The sequence below is a fragment of the Coregonus clupeaformis genome, chromosome 19 (assembly GCF_020615455.1).
Source record: "Coregonus clupeaformis isolate EN_2021a chromosome 19, ASM2061545v1, whole genome shotgun sequence".
NCBI classification, from domain to species: domain Eukaryota; kingdom Metazoa; phylum Chordata; class Actinopteri; order Salmoniformes; family Salmonidae; genus Coregonus; species Coregonus clupeaformis.
Window position 1 is genome coordinate 34,192,051 of NC_059210.1, and position 15,126 is coordinate 34,207,176.

The following is a 15,126-nucleotide window of genomic DNA, read 5'->3' on the forward strand; positions in this document are numbered from 1 at the left end:
CCTTTATGAATGCATAGAAATGTCTATCTAGAAAGAGACATTAAACGCTGACAACTTTTTATGATGAGTCTGAAACACCATGAGTGGTTTGTACAAAAAAAATTACGGCGTGTGACAATCTTTCTGAAGAAAGAAAACAGGTTACTGAAGGATATTGTGTATTGTTGTTGTTGACATTCAAAGTGCTCATCTAGACACACTGCAATTATGCCTGTCATTGCAAAAAAAATGAAATGTTATAACAAAATGTTGTTTGCTTGTATTACTGCAAGTATTTTATTCTAGTTATTGCAACCTCCGAGGACCATGAATTTGAAATAAACTTGAATGGATTTTTTTATTACATTAATCAAAAATCTACATTTATTTTCAGAATTGACAGGAATCATGGCATTAAAAAGTACATTTGACATAGATTGCTGTCTTTGGTCATGTCAAAATGAGTAAAGTTTCCAATCTTGGATGACATTTCGAATTTTCATCGACTGGACAGACTTCTGAGATCTACTGCTTTGCCTTACGTCACAGATCTAGGAAAATAGATCAAACCAAGTCACAGTTCAGCAAGAGAGATGGTAAGAGTGCATAAAGCATGCATTTTGTTTGAAGATTGAATATTTGCTTAAATAATACAGATTATTGCATTAATTGAATGACAAAGGTGTTTGATAAGTAAGGATGCTAGTTAGCTATCGCTCGTTAAAATAGTAAACTAGCTAGCTAGTCTATGAGCACTACAGACGAAACGAGTGCACTGTGAGTAAGCATAAAACATAGCTAGCTACTTAACAGTTAGCGTCTATGGAAGTTTAAAATTATGCACGAGTTAGCGAGCTACTGCCTTATTGGCAAACTAGCTAGCTGTATCAATAAGATTAAATAAAAAAGTACCCAACCTTTCTGTAGCTAGCTAGGAGCTAACTAACTAGTTAGCTACTGGTAGCTAATTTAGATATCTATCTAGCTACCTAGCTGTGTTAGCTAGCTAGCCTAGTAAATGTTGAGTGTTTCACTTTCGTTTTTTGACTGGCATAAAAGTGACCCCACTTTTACTGAATGCCAGTGTTCTTTGCAGTCAACCTTACCTATGGAGGCAAAGGCAGATCGAAAACTTCTAGCTAACTAGATGCTTTCTTCCAAATGCTTGGTACCAGCTACTTTTGTTACTTGAACAAAGCTATCAGGCATACCTCGGAAACTTTCAAACATGTTTGACGTCATGAAAGTGCACCCATATAGGTCCTATTCGAATTCCTAATTAAATGGGTGCACCCCTGAACCAGAATCTGGCTTTACAGGAAACGTTATGGCGAATCTCCTTTTAGCCCAGGAAGCAGCCATTCACCAGCGTTTCAAATGTAATAATGTTAAAATATGTTCGTTACTCACCAAATATGGAGTTTTGATTAGCAACTATCGTGATTTACGGCCGTCACGACTGGTATGCACTTCTTAAGTAGTTTTTTGGGGTATCTGTACTTTACTCTTTATATTTTTGACTACTTTTACTAATACTTTTACTATTACCTAAAGAAAATAATGTACTTTTTACTCCATACATTTTCCCTGACACCCAAAAGTACTCGTTACATTTCGAATGCTTAGCAGGACAGGATAACATCCCTGGTCATCCCTACTGCCTCTTATCTAGCAGACTCACTAAACACAAATGCTTCGTTTGTAAATGATGTCTGAGTGTTGGAGTGTGCCCCTGGCTAGCCGTAAATTTTAAAAACAAGAAAATCGTGCCGTCTGGTTTGCTTAATATAATGAATGTGAAATGATTTATACTTTTACTTTTGATACTTACTTTACTACAAATACTTTTACTCAAGTAGTATTTTACTGGGTGATGTTTACTTGAGTAATTTTCTATTAAGGTATCTTTACTTTTACACAAGTATGACAATTGGGTACTTTTTCCACCACTGCAAAAAAGGTCTAAATAAGCATTTACAAGCAACCGAAAAAAAATCATATTTGGCACCTTCAGTCACTCACATCCCAAGGATCCCAGAGAGCCCTAACCTGACTGCCATGCACAGGTCGGAAGTTTACAACAGCTCAATACATTGGAGGTGCTGAAGAGGCCTTTTTTTCGGTTACGTGTAACTTTTTATTTAGACCTTTTTTGGAAGTACATACCGGCCGTGATGGAAATAAATGACGATAGTTGCTAATCAAAACTCAGTTTGGTGAGTAATGAACGTATTTTGACATTATTATGCTTGAAAAGCTGGTGAATGGCTGCTTCCTGGGCTTAAAGGATGTTAGCCATATCAACTTTTCCTGTAAGGGCATATTCTTGTTCAGGTGCACCCCTATGACAGGTGGCTGTAAACAAAGCCACAAGGTTGCTTTCTAGCTGGTTCTATAATTTATGTATAGCAATGCAATACCTTAGTCTAGAAGAGTCTAGGGTGGCAAGCACATATAAAGAGTAAAGTACGCAGGAAAAGCACATTCTGTGTTGGGATGCAGCCCACGACAGTTTTTTGGTCGATAACTCATCGCAATGCAAGACAACTACGTAAGTAAAACATTTCATGTGTATTTCTAGACAAATGTACAGTGAAAATATTGACACTACTGCCTTATTTTTCTCTGTAGTTCCGTAACCAGTACGACAACGATGTCACAGTATGGAGTCCTCAGGTAAGGAACTTTTTTTCGCCGAAAACAACAGGTGTAGATCTTACAGTGAAATGCTTACTTACAAGTCCTTAACCAACAATGCAGTTTTAAGAAAAATAAGTGTTAAGTAAAAATTGTTTCAATAATAAAAAGAATTAAAGAGCAGCAGTAAAATAACAGTGGTGAGGCTATATACAGGGGGTACCAGTACAGAGTCAATGTGCAGGGGCACAGGTTAGTCGAGGTAATTGAGGTAATATTTACATGTGGGTAGAGGTAAAGTGACTATGCGTAGATAATAAACAGAGATTAGCCATTTGATTAGCTGTTCAGGAGTCTTATGGCTTGGGGGTAGAAGCTGTTAAGAAGCATTTTGGACCTAGACTTGGCGCTCCGGTACCGCTTGCCGTGCGGTAGCAGAGAGAACAGTCTATGACTAGGGTGGCTGGAGTCTTTGGCAATTTTTAGGGCCTTCCTCTGACACCGCCTGGTATGGAGGTCCTGGATGGCAGGAAGCTTGTCCCCAGTGATGTACTGGGCCGTACGCACTACCCTTTGTAGTGCCTTGCGGTCGGAGGCCGAGCAGTTTCCATACCAGGCAGTGATGCAACCAGTCAGGATGCTCTCGATGATGCCGCTGTAGAACTTTTTGAGGATCTGAGGACCCATGCCAAATCTTTTCAGTCACCTGAGGGGAAATAGATTTTGTCGGGCCCTCTTCACGACTGTCTTGGTGTTTTTAGACCATGATAAGGTCGTTATTGCTTGCAACCTCCTCAGGTACTCCCTAGAGTGTTAACATTTAGAATACTTTTAATATTTGGGGAATGAGGTTCTCTGCAGTGTCTCCCAAATAAGGTAACGTTATCAATGCACTTGTGTTTCAGGGGCGCATTCACCAGATCGAATACGCCATGGAGGCGGTAAAACAAGGTTCGGCTACAGTGGGCCTCAAGTCCAGAACCCATGCAGTCCTGGTTGCTCTCAAGGTATTCCCCATTAATATCCCAGTTCTATTCTACACTGACAGCTTTTGTTTTTCAAGAGTTACATAGGAGCTACACTGGGGCATCAGGAAAACGGTATGTCTTTTACCTGCCACATTGGACCCGCGCGGGTGTGAGCCACTCGCAGTGACTGTCATGGGCTGGTGTTTGTGTTTCTCCACAGAGAGCCCAGTCAGAGCTGGCTGCTCACCAGAAGAAGATCCTCCATGTTGATGAACACATTGGCATCTCCATTGCCGGGCTGACTGCAGATGCCAGGCTCCTCTGGTACCATTAATATTTTTTTTTAAATTTTAGTCATTTAGCAGACTCTCTTATCCAGAGCGACTTACAGGAGCAATTAGGGTTAAGTGCCTTGCTCAAGGGCACATCAACAGATTTTTCACCTAGTCAGCTCAAGGTTTTGAATCAGCTACCTTTTGGTTACTGGCCCAACGCTCTTAACCGCTAGGCTACCTACCACACACACACACACCTTGGTGTCCAGTTGTAGAAATAAAATGTATGAAAAACCATGTGTCTGTTTGCTATGTATATCCACTGTAATTTGTGTCAAGATAACCACTTCTTTCCCCTTCTATCTTATTCAACAGTAACTTCATGAGGCAGGAATGCCTGGACTCAAGGTTTGTGTTTGACAGGCCTCTCCCAGCTTCGCGCCTCGTCACTCTCATCGGAAGCAGTATCCTTTCTGTCATGCTTTCAATTTTTTATCCCTTCAATTTTTTATCCCTAGAAGCCCGTACCCAGTTTGCCTTGCATGAACATTTTGCTGAGTTTAGGACAGTCCTGTCTTGTTTCGGGACCCCAAACAATACATTTGAAAGTTTGATACGCCAATAAAAATGTATGCAATGTGTCAATGTAAAAAATTACACTTTCGTGAGTTAAGCGGTGAGGTTTGGGAAATGGCGCGCTGTGCCCTCTAGACAGTTGACAAAGTAACCCTTAACCAGTCCCTCAGAAACTCAAATTCCCACACAGAGGTATGGAAGAAGACCCTATGGTGTGGGACTGCTTATCGCTGGCTACGATGTAAGTTCTCTTTGTCATCTTTTAAGGGAAACTATGTATGCTTATCAAGGTGTATAAAACTCTATATATGTGATTCTTAAAGCAATAATTATTAGTAATGTGGAGCAACAAAGTCATTTGGTCTCTTCTTGTAGGACATGGGGCCTCATATCTTCCAGACCTGCCCCTCTGCAAACTACTTTGACTGCAAAGCCATGTCCATTGGAGCCCGCTCCCAGTCTGCCCGCACATACCTAGAGAGACACATGGACACCTTCCTGGACTGTGAGCGCATGCACACACACACACACACACTGTATTTGTGGTTTTCACAATTACAAACACAAATGCATACCTGAGGGCACACGTATGTCTACTCAGACACATACTATAAAGTAGATACTGTTTGAGGCTTGGTCGCTGTAGCACATCTCACTCACACACACAGACACACACACACAACTCAGCACATGCTCTGTGCATTTATCCCTTTGTCCATTGCATTGTCTATACTCAGGTAATCTGAATGAGCTGGTCAGGCATGGTCTGCTTGGGCTCAGAGAAACACTCCCAGCTGAACAGGACCTCACCACTAAGGTAAGCTTCAATGGCTCAACCAACCTGTCGTAGCCCTCATGTTCCCCACTGTACAGGGCTGTGTTCATTAGGTCCCCTAACAGAAATGTTTTAAAACATTTTGCAACATAAAAATTAAATGGAGTCCCTCCCTGTTTCAGTCTGTTTGGTGCCTAATGAGCACGACCCTGGCGTTTACTGAGTAGCTCTCCCTGCCTTTCAGAATGTCTCCATCGGCATTGTGGGGAAAGACATGGAGTTCACCATCTACGACGATGGTGACGTGGGTCCTTTCCTTGAGGGTCTGGAGGAGAGGCCACAGAGAAAGGTAAGAGTCGATTTGGAGTTACTGTGGAAAGTGGTTGGATTAATGCTAACCTGGATCCACACTGAAACAGAACAATTAATTTGGAATCCAGGCTAGGATAATGCACCCTCAAAGATATTTGTAGATGAGATTATAATAATATTATAGAATGGTTAACAAACATGACATCACAAATTTCACTTAAAGGTCCCGAACAGTCAAAATCATGTTTTTCATGAAATTGGATGATATTTGGATGAAACCAGATCAATCAAATGTATTTATCAAGCCCTTTTTAGATCAGCAATTGTCACAAAGTGCTTATACAGAAACAGTGTATAAGTTTCAGTCAAAACTATTATAGAACAGCTTTTAAACCCACCCCTCAGCTACTCTGTCTATCCCACCTATCTCCGTAAACCGTCCTCTTATGATTTCCATGTGCCATATATTTTTCAACTGTGCTGTGGTCTTTCACATAATTTCTGAATCTGTCTAATTGCATAGTATCTACAGATTGTGAATTAAAGATAAATATTTGTATTAAAAGTATTATATTGTTGATTGACTATGGTTTTCCAAATCTCCCAACAGTGCTATTTGTAGGGTTAATTTTAGATAAATGTTGTAATTTTTCAGCCATTCCTGAACCTGTGACCAGAAACAAGCTACAGCAATACCAAAATAAGTGATCTAATGATTGTCTCAGCTTTGCAGATGTTGCTACGAAGAGATGGTTGTATGCCCCAAATATACTGAACAAAAATATAAACGCAACATGCAACAATTATAACGATTGTACTGAGTTACAGTTCATATAAGGAAATCAGTCAATTGAAATAAATAAATTAGGCCCTAATCTATGGATTTCACATGAATGGGCAGGGGCGCAGCCATGGGTGGGCCTGGGAGGGCATAGACCCACCCACTGGGGAGCCAGGCCCAGTCAATCAGAATGAGTTTTTCCCCACAAGGGCTTTATTACAGACAGAAATACTCCTCAGTTTCATTAGCTGTCCAGGTGGCTGGTCTCAGACGATCCCGCAGGTGAAGAAGCCGGATGTGGAGGTCCTGGGCTGGTGTGGTTGCACGTGGTCTGCAGTTGGGAGGCCGGTTGGACATACTGCCAAATTCTCTAAAATGGTTCGAATCCAGGCTCTGTCGCAGCCGGCCGCGACCGGGAGACCCATGGGGCGGCGCACAATTGGCCTAGCGTCTTCCAGGGTAGGGGAGGGAATGGCCGGCAGGGATGTAGCTCAGTTGGTAGAGCATGGCATTTGCAACGCCAGGGTTGTGGGTTCGATTCCTATGTGGGGCCAGTATTAAATTATGTTATTAAATTAGTATTATGTGGGGCCAGACTAAAAAAAAAACTTTTTAAAAAAACATTCAATTCTCTGGCTACAGCTCTGGTGGACATTCCTGCAGTGAGCATGCCAATTGAACGCTCCTTCAAAACTTGAGACATCTGTGGCATCATGTTGTGTGACAAAACTGCAAATTTTTAGTAGCCTTTTATTGTCCCCAGCACAAGGTGCACCTGTGTAATGATCATGCTGTTTAATCAGCTTTTTGATATGCCACACCTGTCAGGTAGATGGATTATCTTGGCAAAGGAGAAATGCTCACTAACAGGAATGTAAACAAATGTGTGCACAATTTCAGAGAAACAAGCTTTTTGTGCGTATGGAACATTTATGGGATATTTTATTTCAGCATGCTTTACATGTTTTTATATTTTTGTTCAGTATACATAACATTCTGTTTATGGCAGTAATGTTTTATTATTTAAATTGAAAAACTTTAAGTTTTGAATCAAGCGTTGTTTTGCGTATCCGCTCATAAACCATGTGCCAAGGAATCAGCACATCAAATCTCTTTCCAACTATTTTGCAACCTGTATAGCGCCGCGGTCAACATTTTGGTTGTCAAGTAAAACTGATCATGAAGTTACTGGTGCCCTCCCCATGCCAAACACTTGGATTCAGGAAGTGGGATTATTAAGCCTCACTTTAATACACTAATGGTAACGTCTTATTCTTTTACCTAATTTAAATAAGAACCCTATGGTCACTCTGACAGAGCTCCAGAGAATCCTCTGTGGAGATGGGAGAACCTTTCAGAAGGACAACCTGCAGCACTCCACAAATCTGGCCTTCATGGTAGTGGCCAGACAGAAGCCACTCCTCAGTAAAAGGCACATGACAGCTCGCTGGGAGTTTGCCAAAAGGCACCTAAAGGACTCTGAACATGAGAAACAAGATTCTCTGGTCTGATGAAACCAAGATTGATCTCTTTGGTGTGAATGCCAAGCGTCATGTCTGGAGGAAACCTGGCACCATCCCTACGGTGAAGCATGGTGGTGGCAGAATCATGCTGTGGGAATGTTTTTCAGCGGCAGGGACTGGGAGACTAGTCAGGTTCGAGGGAAAGATGAACAGAGCAAAGTACAGAGAGATCCTTGATGAAAACCTCCCCAGAGCGCTCAGGACCTCAGACTGGGGCAAAGGTTCACCTTCAAACAGGACAACGACCCTAAGCACACAGCCAAGACAACGCAGGAGTGGCTTCGGGACAAGTCTCTGAATGTCCTTGAGTGGCCCAGCCAGAGCCCGGACTTGATCCCTGTCGAACACCAAAATACCAAATTTGTGTTCGAATACGCATACTAACATACTGTATACTACATACTTAATGAGTATATACTATTAGTTCATTTTAGTATACTGTAAACAAACGGTATCCATTCAGTTGAGCGTACTAGCGCTTCGCCTGTCTACCGGAGGTTGATGCTGTTGCTATGCAACTTCTTGCTAGCTTGTTAGCATAACAAATTACTAGCTAGACATTTTTACGACTTCGGGTGTGTTATTAAAATCAATCTGGAGTGCCAGAGTGCGCTCTGGGCGTTCGTAAATTCAGAGCGTTGTAAGATTGTCTGTTTGTAAATTCAGAGCGTTTCGCTCTGAGCGTTCAGACCGCACACTGCCAGGCAGTGTCACTGGACGCTCTGGCCGAGGAGTAGGGCTGATCCGAGCGTTCTGACCTCACAACGGCAGTCAAGCACCCAAGCTAACTGGCTACCTTGCTAGCTACATCCAGACACAAATGATAGAACAACTCACTCTGACCATTTTACTCGCCCTAGCAGAGCTGGTTATCCGGAGCGTTGGTGACTAACTGTGCTGCTGGCAACAATTTAACTACGCTTTTTTGCCGACGTTTACTGAAACCGGCCATATTCAACTGGTGTTGAGTGTTCGTAAATTCATCAGTTATTCTGCGCTCTGGCACAGGTACACTCAGACGAGAGTGTTCTGAAATCGGAGTAGATAGCCAGAGCGAATTTACGAACGCACCCAAATGTCCATTTGAGAACGCACAACGACTATACCACTTAGCTAAAGTAAGAATAACGGGAATAATCAAGTCAATAAAAGTTGGGTAGTTAGTTAGATAGCATATAGTTAATATACTGGTAAGTTCGATGTATTAGTAGCCAAGTAACGTTAGGTAGCTAGCTAACATACCAGTACATACTGTTGTAATGATATGCTATGCGGTTAATAAGGATAGCGTAGCTAAGAAATTGTCAGCCAACATAACGTGGATGATAACTTATTTGAAAAGTCATTACTTTATTACATTGCTCAACATTTTCTTAACATTTGTCATTAGTTAAAGTAATTAATTTTTATCCGCTGTCGTTGGACTTCGGCTGCATATTTTCCGCAATTTTCTTCAAATCTGAAAACGTTGTGAAGCCACGCCCATTTTCTGAAGAATTGCATTATGGGCCCTAAAAGCACGGAAATAGTGTCCACTGCTTGACTGGCTGCAGTCCAAACACGTTATTTTTACCCCCTCAGCCCTTGCGCTAGCCACTTTCCCTCGGGGGAATAACCATCGAAACCAGATGCAGTTTGATTGCTGTCTTAAGTGGAGGTCCAATTCACTAACGTTGATCCTTCGGCTCTCGATTTAGCTCGAGGGAGCGAGTGAACAACTTTGGCCACTTGCGGGGTTGATATGACTCACAATTCAATGCAAACTGTAGTCACATGTCAAACTCTGGTGGCCGCGAAGTGTCAACTTTAATCAACAAAGCTTTATTTTCGCTATGTCAGAAAAAAGTATGAAGCTAGCTTGCAAAAAAATCTACAGTACCAGTCACACCTACTCATTCAAGGGTTTTTCTTTATTTTTACTATTTTCTACATTGTAGAATAATAGTGAAGACATCAAAACTATGAAATAACTCCTATGGAATCATGTAGTAACCAAAAAAGTGTTAAACAAATCAGAATATATTTTATATTGGAGATTCTTCAAATAGCCCCCCTTTGCCTTGATGACAGCTTTGCACACTCTTGGACTGTATCCTACAAAAATCTATTCCTGCTCTTTTCCCGCGATCCATCAAACGTGTGTTTGGTGTGTCATCATAGTGGTTTCTGACTTGTGGTCAGACTTGCTCAGACGGAACAAATTTAAACTTGCTCCTTTTTTCAATGCTGATTTGAGTGTCATTGAGAAAACAGAAAGGTGTCAATGTTTTTGCAAACATCCTTTCTGAATTTAAAAGTAAGCCTAGATGTAATCTAGTTGTTCAAAAGTATCTGTAATCTCATTACAATATTTATGCTGGTAACTGATTGATTAAGTTAGTTGTTTTGTAATCCGTCACTCCCCAACCCTGCTTATAGTTTTCCACTTTCATCTGTGTCAGCTGCACTCGGGTCGGGAGGGACTCCACATCAAAAAAACACAAGGACAGACAAACTCTTCTCCTTGCCATTTAACCACACAATTCAACCAGCATACGTCTACCACTCCAGGAATTTTCTTTAGTATATCAATGTCAACTTCTTCCGAAACTCCCGAAATTACTCCTTTAATAGGTGCCCTGCTCTGTAGCTCAAAGCACGACACATCATAATGTCCAAATTTAGTGAGTTCCAACTCCTCAGACACACACTAAATTTAACCTGCCCACTTCTCGTGATTTTCACAGATTTTACTTTACCCAAAGCATTCTCCACCACTTTGGATGTCTTCAATGGATTCACCAAGTCGGGAGTACATAATCCCAGAAAATGTACACCTACCAGATACCACGGGGAATTATAAACACTAGCCCAGGGGTGTCAAACATACGGCCCGCGGGCCGGATCAGGCCCGCAAACGGGTTTAATCCGGCCCGCGAGATGATTTTGAATTTAAAAAAAATAAAAAAATTATTTTTATTTTTTTTTTGTATAAAAATGCACTGCAATTTTTCAATAAAATAAACTGCTGTTACAATTTAGTCCACTGGATGGCGCAATAGCAATTGTGTTAAGCAAGCAAACTGTTTATACCGGGGCAGAGCAAGTAGGTCAAGCACGTGCAGCCAATGAGCTACTTTGTTTTGCCCGCGATATTTATTACGGCTTCTACTTTTAACATTATGTGCTTTGGCACCCTCATTGCCCCAATATGTCTCTGTCAAAAAAGAGAAAAGTGGACGCAGAGTGTTCCAAGAAAAATGGTCATCCTATTTAATCACGGAATTGAATGGGAAAGCTGTATGTTTGGTGTGTTCAGAGCATGTTGCAGTGCTGAAAGATTATAACCTTCGTCGCCACTATGTGAGTCTTCATGCCGACAAATATGACAACTTTCAAGGACAGCGGAGATGAGAGAAGGTGAATGAACTGTTGGCGGGTCTGAAGAAACAGCAGTCTGTGTTTACTCACAGCCGAGACATCAGTGACGCTGCAGTGAAAGCTAGCTACCTCATTGCTAATGAAATCGCAGTGGCTTCAAAACCATTTAGTGAGGGTGAATTTGTAAAAACATGCATGATGAAGGCAGCGGAGATTGTGTGCCCTGAAAAGCGGCAGGCTTTTGCAAATATCAGCCTGACAAGAAACACAGTTGCAGACAGGATTTCCGATCTTTCAGTGGATTTGGACAGCCAGTTGAAGCAAAAAGTAAAGTCATTTATTGCGTTTTCAGTTGCAATTGATGAAAGCACGGACATTACAGATGTTGCACAACTGGCCATTTTTTCATCCGCGGAGTTGATGACACATTGACCATCACCGAGGAGTTCGTGGAGTTGGTGCCGATGACAGATACAACGACAGCAGCTGATATTTTTACCGCACTCGTCGGCGCGCTGGACAGGGTCGGAGTGTACTGGTCCCGCGCTGTCAGCCTGGCTACAGATGGTGCGCCCTCAATGATCGGGAAAAAAGCAGGCGTTGTGACAAAGTTCAGAGAGAAAGTGCAATCTGCAAATGGAGGACGTGATTTTTGACTTTTCACTGTATTTTGCACCAGGAGGCTTTGTGTTGCAAGTCATTAAAGATGGATAACGTCATGAAGGTGGTCATCCAAACTGTTAATTTCATCCGATCCAGAAGCCTGAATCACCGTCAGTTTGACAGCCTTCTCAGAGAGAAAGACCACATCTATGGCCTGCCATACCACACTGAGGTAACATGGTTAAGCCGAGGTGCTGTGCTGAGGCGTTTCTTTGATTTACGAGAAGAAATTGAACAGTTCATGGAAGAAAAGGGCAAACCAGTGTTAGAATTTCATTCCGCAGAATGGATGCCGGACCTTGCATTTATGGTGGATGTTACAGAGCACCTGAATAACTTGAACAAACAGCTGCAAGGGCGCAACAAAGTTGTCACGCAGTATTATGACAGCATACGTTCTTTCAAGTTGAAGCTGTCATTGTGGAAGACGCAACTTGCCGGTGGTGATGCAGCTCACTTCCCCTGTCTGAAAAATGTGTGCGCGACCCAACATGTGGCAGACATGAAGCGGTTCAAAGATAAAATAACTGGACTGTTAAGGGAGTTTGAGCAACGCTTTCAGATTTATGTTTATATGTTTTTATGTTGATGTGCTATTGTTTTTAATTGATTTTATTTTATTTGTATATTTAACCTATTCTTGACTCTGTGGTTCTTGCACTTGTTTGGGGAACAGGATTTCATTATTTTTATCTACATTTCTGCCTGAGAAATGCCACCCTGATATAGTTCTGTGATCTGTGAAACAGTTCTGTTAATCACTGAGGCATTGTGTGTTTGTGTGTTCTTTTTCTTTAGAATTTTCAAATAAACTTGACGTGTTTTATGATTAATAGTGATGTTGTGCTTGTACTATTTTGGACACACTGTCCTCAGGCTCCAGCTTTATGTTGTATGTTGATCGTATTAAAACAAAGAAAACAATCTGAAGTTGTTGTTTTTAAGTTATATATACCATGATTTTTCCGGTCCGGCCCACTTGGGAATAGATTTTCCTCCATGTGGCCCCTGAGCTAAAATGAGTTTGACACCCCTGCACTAGCCATTTCCTTTCTCACGTCAATTTAGCTTATTTGTCAATTTCTTTGGACTAAAGTCCATTCTTCATTTCCACCACCAACCGATTCAAGCTCCATCTCCGCTTCCACCATTGTCTTCTTGCTCGATGCCTCTCTCAGTACACACAGCTGTCGTCAACTCCTGCTAGTTCGTAGCCAGCTCGAGGTGTCACTGGTACGCTATGTCAGAAATACCCTCCCTCTTTTGAGACAGCGGGATTCAGGCGGGATGGAGGCAGGATTATTAAGGGTTTTTCGTGACATCACAAAAAGTATAATTTTAATAAACCAATGGTAACGTCTTCTCTTACCTATTTTAAATAAGTACCACCTTGTAACCAACATCGCAGAAGGCGTGTTCGCAGAGGGGTGTGGTTTGACTGCAGTGTGTCAGTAAATATAATTACAGGTTTTCCCTATTCATCTAAGGTTTCCGCTTTCATCTGTCTGGTGTTAGCTAGTAACTGGCTAGCTAGGTCTTCAGCCAGAATTGAACAAAAGCGGGGGAAGGGTTGCCTAAAACACTGATGCATTTGTCATGTCATTGCATCAAGAGACATGCCATATGGAAAATTCATACAAACTTCTTGACAGTCATGATATATGAACATTGTCTGACTGTGGCCAGTTTATTAGGTACACCCATCTAGTACTGCGCCGGACCCCCCTGTAGCCATGAAGGGATGCACCTGGTCAGCAACAATGTTAAGATACGCTGTGGCGTACAAACGTTGCTCAATTGGTATCAAGGGACCTAATGTTTGCCAGGAAAACATTCCCCACACCATTACACCACCGCCACCAGCCTGTACCGTTGACACCAGGCAGGATGGGGCCATGGACTCATGCTGCTTACGCCAAATCCTGACTCTACCATCAGCATGACGCAACAGGAACCGGGATTCGTCAGACCAGGCAATGTTTTTCCACTCCTCAATTGTCCAGTGTTGGTGATCGCGTGCCCACTGGAGCCACTTCTTGTTTTTAGCAGTTAGGAGTGGAACCTGGTGTGGTCGTCTGCTGCAATAGCCCATCTGTGACAAGGACCGACTAGTTGTGCGTTCCGAGATGCCGTTCTGCACACCAGTTCTACTGCGCCGTTATTTGCCTGTTAGCTTTACGATTCTTGCCATTCTCCTTCGACCTCTCTCATCAATGAGCTGTTTTCGGCCACAGGACTGCTGCTGACAGGATGTTTTGTTTGTCGTACCATTCTTGATAAACCCTAGGAGGCTGGCCGTTTCTGAGATACTGGAACTGGCACGCCTTGCACCGACAATCATACCACACTCGGTCGCTTAGGTCATTCGTTTTGCCCATTCTAACGTTCAGTTAAACAGTAACTGAATGCCTCGATGCCTGCTTTATATAGCAAGCCACGGCCATGTGACTCACTGTCTGTAGGAGGGAACCATTTTCATGAACCGGGTGGTGTGCCTAATACACTGGCTACTGACTGTGTGTATATATTTAATGAAAAGTACCCAGACTTCACCCTGAAATTGTCCAAGATGAACTAGCTAGCTTGATAAACAGTGCTGCCAATTCCATTTGGGTTTGCTAGCTAAATTATACCGCCAACATTTTGTCTATTGATACTGTTACAATAACCAAACAGTTGGATAAACAAATCAGTAGTGAAACCCTGATGTGGTGTATGACAGGATTGGATGTTGTTTGCAATTTAAATGTTTGAGTTGCTTTGTGTATCAGCAAATTTGCTTGAGATAATATCACTGCAACACTGCGTCCATGTTGCTTGACATAGGCGTTTTCAAAGAACATGCAGAAAAAAATATTATGGGTGATGTTTTAGTCACTCAAAAGGCTATTTTACATGGCAATCAGAATGACCGTTCAGGAGCTTTAACAGCAGGTCACTGCTCTGTCTGTCCTCCTGTGTGTCCTAGGTAATCGAGGCTGCAGATGAGCCTGCAGCAGACAAACCGGATGAGCCAATGGATATCTGAGACTGAGGATGCAGAATGATGACACACTTTGTCACACTGCGGTGGCCAGAAACCAAATCCAGCTCAGCACCACTCCCTGAACTGCCATGGGGCAATTCTGTGCTGTGACACTCAATGAAAATAAGTTAATTGTACGCTTTCCGCTAATAACATTGGATGTTGCTTTTCTATTGGTAGAATGTTCAATTCTATAAGTAATAAACCTTTTTCTTAGATAGCTGCCATTCGTGTTGTTTTTGTCACATACTT

The 15,126-nt window shown here is 42.1% G+C and overlaps 1 protein-coding gene across 1 annotated transcript; it reads left to right on the forward strand.

The window, feature by feature from the left end:
- Positions 1 to 509: 509 nt before the first annotated feature.
- LOC121532069 (proteasome subunit alpha type-1-like) lies at positions 510 to 15,092 on the forward strand. Its single transcript, XM_041837738.1, has 10 exons — positions 510 to 575; positions 2,611 to 2,655; positions 3,522 to 3,623; positions 3,805 to 3,908; positions 4,235 to 4,323; positions 4,606 to 4,676; positions 4,811 to 4,940; positions 5,173 to 5,252; positions 5,455 to 5,559; positions 14,818 to 15,092. The coding sequence occupies exons 1-10, from the start codon at positions 573 to 575 to the stop codon at positions 14,875 to 14,877; spliced, it is 789 nt and encodes a 262-aa protein (XP_041693672.1). The 5' UTR covers positions 510 to 572; the 3' UTR covers positions 14,878 to 15,092.
- Positions 15,093 to 15,126: the final 34 nt, after the last annotated feature.

What these genes read in the sequence shown, in the direction of transcription:
- LOC121532069 (XM_041837738.1), top strand. An exon ending in CAGTCCTGGTTGCTCTCAAG is followed by an intron (nt 3,624 to 3,804) that starts GTATTCCCCATT and finishes GTTTCTCCACAG; the next exon opens with AGAGCCCAGTCAGAGCTGGC. An exon ending in AGGAGAGGCCACAGAGAAAG is followed by an intron (nt 5,560 to 14,817) that starts GTAAGAGTCGAT and finishes TGTGTGTCCTAG; the next exon opens with GTAATCGAGGCTGCAGATGA.